Here is a 10,384-nt window from a genome sequence, read left to right as displayed (position 1 = left end):
CTGATCAATAAAGAGCTGAATTAAACAGTATAGACGGGCATCCTTTTATTGATGGGATTTAGAGTAGATTGATTCAGTCACAGACACACTGTGAATGGAGTCTATTGTGAATCGAATGTCTATTCCTTTTATGTGGCAGTTGGCTGTTTAAATGTATTGTAGACAATCATTACACCTGCCTTAAAAACTGTATAACTGGCCTGTGAACCTGTGAATATTTCCATTGTGTTTCGTTTTTTTGTATAGAGAGAAGTAACCTCTGTGACTCTGTACAGTGTATTTATATAATGAAACTGACGGGAGCGTACACAAACACAGGCTTTTTTTGTTTTCTGTTTGGGTCAAAAATGCTTTTATTGTAAAATGGGGTCTCTGGATGTTGCATAAGTTTCTCTTCAATGACATTTGTTTCCTCTTGAGTTTCCAGTTGTGGTCGTCTTTGTGATGTTGCGAAAGTCTCAACCTCCTGTGGTGAGGCCCTTTCTTACCCCACTCCTCTTTTCAATGCAGACAAATTGAAGAAACGTTTGTTTTTTCTTTACATATATTTTATTGTAATAGCATCAAGCCAATAAATGCCAATGAAATAAACACGTGTCGATCATTGGTTTCAGGCCATAACTTCTCATGATGCAGAATAACTTCAACAAGCAACAGTACTGCAAACCACATTACAGTACGGTCATACTCAAGGAGTATTGGATTCCGGTACTGAAAATCATAACAATGGGAGATAACATGTTTGAACTGAATATCTCAACATGACAAATGCAAAAGGTAACCACAACATCAACACAAGAACTGATCACACAAAGGCTTTGGAGAAACAATCCTTATCACACAAACAACGCATAAACAACAACAACTGCCCCACTACATATACAGCACATAGGTTTATGACCATGAATTCACATGCTTACATCATCAGAAAGGGACCAAATAAACCCTCCTTGGAGATAGAGCACACAGTTCCCACATGAAGCTACTGCCAAAACCGCGCTGAAGAATTAGGGGGGGGGGGGGGAGGTAGAGGGCATGTGCCAAGCTCAGCAAGTCCTCCACAGCAGACTCTGTGATAGGTGGATTCCAGGCTAGGGGCCCTGTACGGTATCTTTGAAAGCAACACGACGTGAACACGGATCAGTTTACATCTATTAGTCATCAAGAAGATGAAAATGGCTCTCTATTCTAACACTGTATATGAAAATAACACAATACTATATCCATGATCTTATACTGACAACACAATCCTGTTGTCTGGTCGTAACTTACAGTAATAGAACCTCCGAACCATAGGTTGAGGCTTACGATGAGTTATAAGATTATTACAGTTACGTATAAGATTCTAAACGAAACTCACACGGACACAGAATGAACGCAGTGCCCAAAAGGTGATATGACCCACTCTCCACCAAAACTATGAACCAATTCTGCACACTGTGTGACATCACGAGAGGACGTGTGGTAGAGGGGCGGTGTGTTTCTCTCTTTAAGTGGCTACCATGCCACAAGATGGGTGACGGGAGAACTACACCTCCCAGAATGCACCACGCCGACAGGTGCAAATACCTCAGTCTTCTGATTGAGGCAGGAGCTAATGTGGGGAGATGGAGAGAGGACAAAAGGCTGGACACAGATACCAAGGGAAGAAGAGAGTACCTGGCACAAACAGAGTTCGATGCCAGAGGAACTTTGATATGAGGATACCATTGGTAGGATCCGATGCGAGGAGCAACTTCATGAAGCTGATGTTTTGCTTCCTGAACTACGTTTTTTGTTGGTGAATAAACCGGTTTCTTTGCTTGAACCCACTTTTGCCTGCTCTGTCTGGTTGTGACGCACTGCCCTACAACCCGCACCGTGGCCTAGCCTCTCATGATACCACAGCTGGGAACAGGAGTCGCACATTGGCAAACTGGAACAGGGCCTTCCCAAACAGCAGCTGACTCCAGGCCCTGGGAATGGGTAAGGGGGAGGAGCTGTGGGAGGCTGTCCTTCTCCAACCTACTTCCTGCTTCACACACATCTTCCAGAGAGTGTGTCGTCAAACGGTACTGTACAAGTATTCAAGTGTCTGTGTGCATGCAAGAAGAGAACGTCTGTTTCTTGATGTTTCGAGTGGTTTGAGAGTGTGCTTTTTTTTGTGTGTTTGCGAGTTCGTGTCCAGGTGTTGTGTTGGGAGTCGTTGCACATATTTTGTGTGGATGTGTGTTTTCTGCCTGTTGCGTACTGGTCAAATCACTGCACTGTCACACCAAACCCAGTGGATCAGCAGCCTGCAAACGAGAGAGGAGAAAACCGCTCTGAGTAAGCCTGTTGTGACATAAACAAAAACCTGTGGCTGCATGAGTCTGCGTGTGTGTGTGTGAGTCTGTGTGTGTGTTTGTGTGTGAGAGTGTGTGTGTGTGTGTGTGTGCGTGTGTGTGTGTGTGTGTGTGTGTGTGTGAGAGTGTGTGTGTGTGTGTGTGTGTGTGTGTGGGGGGGGGAGCAGGTGTTTTAGTAGATGATGGCCAGTTGTCTGAAAATCTAGCTGGGCTGGGTCCGTCTCATCAAGAGGGGTTTTTGTTATGTTGACTCACAGAACTGGACTCTAAGAGCCACTCAAACACTAGCCATCAGGTGTTTGACACAAAAGAAAGAAACATTTAGGGAGGCCATTATAAACGTCCCTTTCTCTTATTTGGGGTGATTAAAACTCCACTTCAGCTGACATCACCATCTGCCCTGTTCCCACTGAAGACATCAGACGGACAATGGCAGCTTCCTTAGAGGATTCATGGAAGTCGTTTGGATAAGAGCGTCTGCTAAATGACTGCTAAATGACTAAATGTTTATAAGCAGGCACAGTTAAAGTCCTTTAATAAATATGAACCATTTCAGATGAATGTTTCCCAGATATAAATTAACAGTCTGTAAAAGCATGGATAAAGGCAAGCTTGTTTACTGACATATCATGGTTAGATGACGTTTTGATTACCTGAAGGCTTGAATGCTGTCAGTTGAACCACCTGGTGAAACCGAGAGCAACATTATAAATTGGATTTATCCCAAACCACCATACAATCATTTCAGACAGCCTTCAACATTGAAGCCCATAGCCTTTATTGTTAATTTGCTGATGAATCCCACAAAACTCACCTGGTTTGCTGATGCTGGCTTGAAAGAGAAACTCACAAAGCTTTCAGTCCTGTAGCTCTCTGAAATCAAAAAGCATGCAAGGTCGTCACTCGCCCGATACAGTGCTCTGATTGTGGTCTAGTGAGACACCGTGCCACCCGTACCCTAGTGCTCCCCTCAGCCCCGACACCTGCCCTTGTCCTAACCCTAACCCCAGCCCTACACCCCAGTGACCTGCCGCTACTACCACCGGCCTCTTTCCAGGCCTGCTCTACCCTCACTCCAGCCCCCGATCACCAGCCCTACCGTTTTTGATGACCAGGGAGGTGGAGGTGGAGCTGGCGGGACCTGAGGTGTCACTGGTCTCAGGACTGGAAGGAGGGGGGGGGCTGTGGGCCCACGACATGACAGGGGTCCGCTGGGAGGCCAGGAAGGTGATTGGCTGGGAACAATTCTGAAAAGCAGGAGGATTAACGTTAGGATGGAGACTCAGTAAAGTATTACCGGGAGCGAGGTGGCAAAATATTGATGAGTGAACTGCGAGGGTACACGTAGAGGGGAAGGTGAAGGAGTCGTTAAGGCTTGCACTTTAGGATTTAGAAATATGTCTTCACCCAAATGAATGTGATCCGAAACATGGTGATAGCTGTAGATTTTGGCTCACCGTGAAAGACAAGGCTTTTCTCTTCTCTTTGATCCTTTTTATGGCATTCCGCACCTTCAATAAACAAACGGTTAAATCCTCACTTATCTGCAGGCAAGAGGCTGCTATGCAAAGTCACAGAATTTCACATCAATATCACACATTAAAACCAACAACTTACTTCGCTGTTATAAACCGCGTACACCAGGAAGATGTAGAGGCCCTATGGAAAAAGCAAAACAACAACTCTGATTATCCAGCCGTGCTGTACCCACAATGCATCAGCAACCCCCTGTTACCACGGACGGGACCCAGACATCCAGACAGTGTGTTGACGTTTCCTGTGTGTGTGAAGCTTGCAAGGTGAGAACACTGGCCCCTCTCTCTCTGTGTTTTCACTGGCTGGGTCTGAGCTGGTGTCCTCCCTACAGGAGGATGACTCCTACCGTGGCTTTATCTCCCCTCTCCTGGACGCTCACAGTAAATCTAAATTAACTAGCAGCTCTCCAGGGGTCACCCAGGGGCTAGCTCATTCAGATTAATTAAAGGAACGGGGATACAAGAGATAGAGAGGGAGAGGGAAGGAGAGAAAGGGAAAGAGAGAGAGGGAGAGAAAGAGAGGGAGAGAGAGGGAAGGAGAAGTGGTGAGAGAGAGAGAGGGAGAGAAAGAGAGGGAGAGAGAGGGAAGGAGAAGTGGTGAGAAAGAAAGAGAAAAAGCTAGAAAAACAGAAAGAAGAGAGACACAAAGAAAGAGAGAATGAGAGAGAGAGAGAGAGGGGGGGGGGGAGTCCCCAGCACACAGGGCTGATTTAGCGTCCTTATCAGGGGTGTGATAGGAAGGGAGGTGGAGGTGCATCTGGGGAAGAGGCAGCCCTCAGCACCCTGGAGCCCTGCCATGACCTGGGCTTCAAAGGCCCAGCTAGCCAGCTAGCCGGCCAGCCTCTCCCACACACACCTCTCCTCCAGCTTCACCTAGGGCCGGCTTCACCCACCTCGACCGCACATCCGCCCCGTCCATAAAACCTGGGCTCCCCTCGTCCTTCCACCCTTCACTCCTTCCTCCTATCTCTCTCTTTGTGTTCCCCTACTTCCCCCGTCGAAATAACTTTGTAGGTTCCTGTTAATCGTCTCACTTCCTGACTGTAACCCCCTAACAGCCAATAAGACGGCTCGAGATAGCGTCGTCCTGGGGCGTGGCCGTGCTGACCTGGAAGGCGTTGAGGATGATGAAGGCGTAGGCCACGGCCATGGACAGGTGCACCAAGACGCCACACAGCCAGGTCAGACCCAAGACGGGCAGCAGGATCAGAACCGGACGCGTCACGGCCCTACGCCACCAACACCGTCAGTACAACGTCAACACACACACAAATACTCTTCCACACAAGAAAACGGTGTAGAGTAAAGAAAGCTAGAAGTATACTTGAAATACAAATGTAGATTAGAAGAACATGATTTGTATATTCGATTGGAAGAATAGATGATTGTTCAAAGGGGAATGTTTAGACGTTCAATTGTTGGGGTGAATCAGTCAAATGACTGATTCCTAAAACCGTCAAACTAGCAAAACTGCCTATGATTTAGGTCTAATACAGGCATTAGCATTCTGGTGAGGAGAGGCATCAACGGTTATCTTTGTTGAAAGCTTAAAAAGGTTTTTCTTCTGAACTGTAGGTCTACAAGGACAAAAGTGAGCAACTCTGCTCTTTCATTTCCTGCTTGAACTTCCATCATTTTAAACATTGTTTACCTTCTGTCTTGATGCTTTGTAGCCCTCCTAAAGAGACATTTTGACAAAGCTAGTCCTTCACACTTTGTAATAAACAGAATAGAGGCAGACAGAGAGAGAGAAAAAGATGACAGCGACAAAAGAATGAGAGAAAGAAAACCGTGAGTCTCACCAGGTCAGGTCAAATGTGTGCATTTTAGATGCCGAACTGGGGGTGAGCATCTTTGCACGACGACGAGCGCTGGACACTGTCACCATGACAACCCGACAAAGCACCACAGTGTTAACCTGGGCATACAACACACACAACCCTGTGAAAAATCACCTTACTCTATATGCTGTATCGAATCAAGCTTAGTGGACATTTATACACACACATGCACTTCCACACAGGCAGAACAGAGCTACAATAGTACACTATACAATGCTAATGTCTTATAATACTGAACAATACAATGTCATGTTTTATACGTACAGCCAGGATAAAGATAACAGGCCCCACAAACGCCCAAATCATATCATTCTCTGCGTTAAGCCAGCAGTGATTGTCTGCCTTATACTTGTCCAGGGAAACAGCCAAGGTCACACCAACAATGACAACAGGAAGGCCTGGAAGAGCAAGAACATGAATCAATCAATTAGGTAAATTTCAGCAGGGCAGGTGAAAGCATCTTGAGTTAGCAATGTTGTCGGTGAAAAGGGTTTACATTGATGTGGTGGCACAGACCCCCTGGACTTTTCATGTAACGCTCACTGTTTCGTCTGAACAGGATAGATGAGACACCCAGAACATTAGGCTTTCCACCTGTGCATGTTTTCGTGTTCAGCAGTTTACAAGACAGACTCGGGGGGGATGACAGAGAGAGAAAGAAGAGAGAGAGAGAGAGACAGAGAGAGAGAGGAGGGAGAGAGAGAGAGAGACAGAGAGAGAGAGGAGGGAGAGAGAGAGAGAGACAGAGAGAGAGAGGAGGGAGAGAGAGACAGACAGAGAGAGACAGAGAGAGACAGAGAGAGAGAGAGACAGAGAGAGAGAGAGGAGGGAGAGAGAGACAGAGAGAGACAGAGAGACAGAGAGAGACAGAGAGAGACAGAGAGAGAGAGAGAGAGAGACAGAGAGAGAGAGGAGGGAGAGAGAGACAGACAGAGAGAGACAGAGAGAGAGAGAGAGAGACAGAGAGAGACAGAGAGAGACAGAGAGAGACAGAGAGACAGAGAGAGACAGAGCCAGAGAGAGAGAGACGGAGAGAGACAGAGCCAGAGAGAGAGAGACAGAGAGAGACAGAGAGAGAGAGAGACAGAGAGAGACAGAGAGAGACAGAGAGAGACAGAGAGACAGAGAGAGACAGAGCCAGAGAGAGAGAGACGGAGAGAGACAGAGCCAGAGAGAGAGAGACAGAGAGAGACAGAGAGAGAGAGAGACAGAGAGAGACAGAGAGAGACAGAGAGAGACAGAGAGACAGAGAGAGACAGAGCCAGAGAGAGAGAGACGGAGAGAGAGAGGTTGTTCTCACCCCAGCCAATGACGTAGTAGAGCTTCATGCGGCGGTCCTCACTGATGTTGACCGACACCACCTTGCTCCACAGCAGCAGCCCCTCCACCAGCATCCAGGAGAAGGCAGCCATGAAGAAGAGGTGAAGCAGCGCCGTCACCAAGAGGCACGCCACCTAGTGGACACACAGGGCGCACTTAGGGCAGGGCGTGGCCAGTAAACCCCATGGACACTTACGACGAGTAAGCGAACATAGGGTACCTTTGGTCCCGAACCAATAATTGTCATGAACGTACACACGATGTATGTAGTAGACTCCATGACCGATAACGTCCGTTGGGGTCGAGTGAGTCATGTTCTGAGATGCAGCTACTGGTCCGAGTCTCACCTCATTGGCTGAAGCCCAGTCACTGAACATGACGAGTCTCACCTCATTGGCTAAAGCCCAGTAACTGAACATGACAAGTCTCACCTCATTGGCTAAAGCCCAGTCACTGAACATTACGAGTCTCACCTCATTGGCTGAAGCCCAGTCTCTGAACATGAAGAGTCTCACCTCGTTGGCTGAAGCCCAGTCGCTGAACATGAGCAGGAGCTCTGCTGTCCCCAGGGCCACGATCAGGTTCTTATGCACCGTGGTGCGGTCCGACTTTGGGACCCTATGCACGCAGGACACGGGGGGAGACAGGAAGACAGGGAGACAGGTGAGACAGGAAGACAGGGAGACAGGGTTACCCGGGACCCAGAGCGACAGGAGGTCTCTGTGCTGAGGCGCTCACCCGACAGCGACGAAGAGGATGAAGGTGAAGAGGAGGCCAAACAGAGACACGCCACAGCCCACGAACGTCAGCAGCTGGAGGGTCTTCTCCTCCCCTTGGCTCCGCTGGTACACACACACACACATGGACACACACGCATTGGTACAAACATACAGACCAATGCGCACAACGGGGGATCGAAATCGAGTCGGACGGAGAGTGGCTTGCGCAGGCTGTTACCTGAGCCTCGTACACCTGCAGCAGCAGGGCAAAGTTGGTGGTGTGGTTGCAGGTGCACACGGTGGAGCCGTGCTGTTTGGACACCACCTCACAGCCCCTGGTGGACCACCAGCCCCCAGCCTCTGGCCTGGATGAGGAACAGAGGCAAAGACACAGAGATAACCCTGCAACTGGGTTCCATCTGTTCTACGGTTGTGCTAAACCCCTGGAGATGTACTCACATGAGTTCAAAGTCCCAGAATGCACACACTGGGTCATGGATGATTCCTGCTGGACTCTGGAAGAGAACAGTTGGTTTGTTATGGATACGGACAGAGCCTCTGTCACGGGACAGAGTGGGACAGAGCTGGAGTGTCTCTGATGGACTCACCAGCGTTCTGTGTTGCAGCTGGAAGCGTACTGCCATGCTGAGAGGCTGACCGTCGGCCAGCACTGTGGTGGAGATGACTGAGGAGCCCAGGATGGTACCAAGGTACCTGACAAACGCACGCACACACACGCACACACGCACACACACACACACACACGCACACACACGCACACACGCACACAGACACACACATACAAAGAAACACACATTCAATCACACGCGCACATACAAACATACACGGACACACACACACACAACCACGCACACACACAAATTGGAATGTCAGCAGGTGTGTATTAAGAAGACACTGATTTTCAAAAATGTTTCCAAAGCTTTTCCCTTTCTTCCTTTGTAAGCGTGGCTTGCTGTGTGATGAAAGGCTGCTTGACGGCCAGTCCTGTGGTGACATACCTCTGGCTGCCATCTGTGACTGTCGGGAACATGATGTTGGTGAAGTTTTCCTCTGGGTTGAATAGAGGACGCAACGAGCCATACCATGTGTTCACCAGTGTGACCTGGTGAAAGCCTGCTCATCGACATGGCACAAAGATAGATTTTTTTAGAAACATCTTAAAAATTGAATATGAACGGTTGAAGAATGGAGTGAAATGGTTTATTTGGTTATAAATGAGTTTCCTTTGTCTAAATATTGTACAGCACAACAGTGTCGTTTTTAGACCCTTTTTTGGGGTGCTCAAGCCCCCTAAATTTCATCTCAGCACCCCTAAAAATAATAATAATAAAAAATTAAAATTATTATTGTTTATTATAATTTGATGCTGGTAGTTCATGAAGAAAGGGACATCCTTAGTTTTTTATTTCTTTCAATATTTTGCATAATAATACATCAATGTATTAATTGTTATCCAGTGAAATTAAGGATTTATTACAGGCATGTAAACTCCTCCCCTTTAGGTGAGACTCACCTTTATGAAACCAAAATGGGTAACCTATGTGATCCCCCTGACCTGTTCGCATTCCTGTTATTAGTGAGGGGGTTTAGCACTTTTCCAAGGCACTGTATTCATGTCACATTGTCATTGGGGGCTGAGCACCCCTAAAGGTCTGATGCTAGAATCGCCCCTGCAGCACAAACTTTGTAAAGCATGTGAAGACTAAACTATCTCTTGAAGCAACCAAAACATGCTGAGTCCTTGGGACTGAAAGCTGAAGAGTGCATAGTACACTCGCCGTGTGCCTGATCGAGGCTTTGTGCGGAATGTCAACTTGAAAAAGTGTTTACTGTGTAAGGAATGTATGGATTTGACAAAAGACGATATATAAAAAAACACAAACACTAAAGGAGATAGAATGAGGAGTTTAGAAGAACATGGGCACGGACTACCGTTGTCATGGAGGTTTCGCATGTTCTGGAACGGGATTGAGATGCAGTCCAGGTTGGTCTTGTTGTCCGTCTCGGGGCCGCAGAACTTGGACCCGGCAGATCCTTGCTCCAAGTTGTGTTGCTGGACCTCCAACTCTAATAAATACAAAAGGGGACACAACCGCACAGGTCTCCTTCAATAAAAACTATCGAGGAGGTCGGTCGGAGATGTCTGGTGCAAAATAAAAAAGACAGATAATCGAAACTGGATGCATCCGATTCATTAAGCGGTGTAAATGCATGGTTACATGTTGCCGTGACTGCAGAGTAACAGAACACAGGCCCTCTCCAGTATGCGGTTCGATATTGCTTTGTTCGGTGAAGTTCCTCTGCTCATTCAGAGCCGAGCCTCTTAGAGGTTGGAGAGGCTTTGGCTTTGGCGCGGTGAGTGACTCACTAATGTTGGGGCTGTGAATGACAAGACGCTCCGTCTCCGCCATCAGGCGAGGGCTGAGGCCGCTCGCCATACGGTCGATACTCTTGACCACGGCCATTGGACCACTGACCACCTGGAGTGCGGGGCAGGGCCCGCGGTCGGGGAGAGAGAGAGAGAACCCAGGCGGGCAGATTGGAGAGAGCGAGGGAGAGATGGAGAGAGAGAGACAGAGCGAGAGATGGTGGAGAGAGAGCGAGGGAGTCGAGGGGAGAGAGAG

At 47.9% G+C, this 10,384-nt stretch overlaps 1 protein-coding gene across 1 annotated transcript in view; it reads right to left on the bottom strand.

Annotated features, from left to right (window-relative positions):
* Positions 1 to 570: 570 nt before the first annotated feature.
* adgrd2 (adhesion G protein-coupled receptor D2) overlaps positions 571 to 10,384 on the bottom strand; it is a 15,673-nt gene continuing 5,859 nt past the window's right edge. The window contains exons 7-24 of the mRNA XM_047048754.1: positions 10,129 to 10,240; positions 9,693 to 9,827; positions 8,759 to 8,873; positions 8,348 to 8,453; positions 8,199 to 8,254; positions 7,978 to 8,104; positions 7,759 to 7,862; positions 7,536 to 7,638; positions 7,001 to 7,154; positions 5,965 to 6,098; positions 5,662 to 5,777; positions 4,968 to 5,088; positions 3,942 to 3,983; positions 3,782 to 3,835; positions 3,424 to 3,571; positions 3,139 to 3,197; positions 2,978 to 3,008; positions 571 to 2,276 (exon numbers count right to left, since the gene is read on the bottom strand). Of these exons, the coding sequence (XP_046904710.1) occupies positions 2,269 to 2,276; positions 2,978 to 3,008; positions 3,139 to 3,197; positions 3,424 to 3,571; positions 3,782 to 3,835; positions 3,942 to 3,983; positions 4,968 to 5,088; positions 5,662 to 5,777; positions 5,965 to 6,098; positions 7,001 to 7,154; positions 7,536 to 7,638; positions 7,759 to 7,862; positions 7,978 to 8,104; positions 8,199 to 8,254; positions 8,348 to 8,453; positions 8,759 to 8,873; positions 9,693 to 9,827; positions 10,129 to 10,240 (1,725 nt within the window). The 3' untranslated portion in view covers positions 571 to 2,268. The remainder of the gene's footprint in view (positions 2,277 to 2,977; positions 3,009 to 3,138; positions 3,198 to 3,423; positions 3,572 to 3,781; positions 3,836 to 3,941; positions 3,984 to 4,967; positions 5,089 to 5,661; positions 5,778 to 5,964; positions 6,099 to 7,000; positions 7,155 to 7,535; positions 7,639 to 7,758; positions 7,863 to 7,977; positions 8,105 to 8,198; positions 8,255 to 8,347; positions 8,454 to 8,758; positions 8,874 to 9,692; positions 9,828 to 10,128; positions 10,241 to 10,384) is intronic.

The sequence above is a fragment of the Hypomesus transpacificus genome, chromosome 24 (assembly GCF_021917145.1).
Source record: "Hypomesus transpacificus isolate Combined female chromosome 24, fHypTra1, whole genome shotgun sequence".
Lineage (NCBI taxonomy): Eukaryota > Metazoa > Chordata > Actinopteri > Osmeriformes > Osmeridae > Hypomesus > Hypomesus transpacificus.
This window is presented reverse-complemented; position numbering and strand designations above follow the sequence as displayed.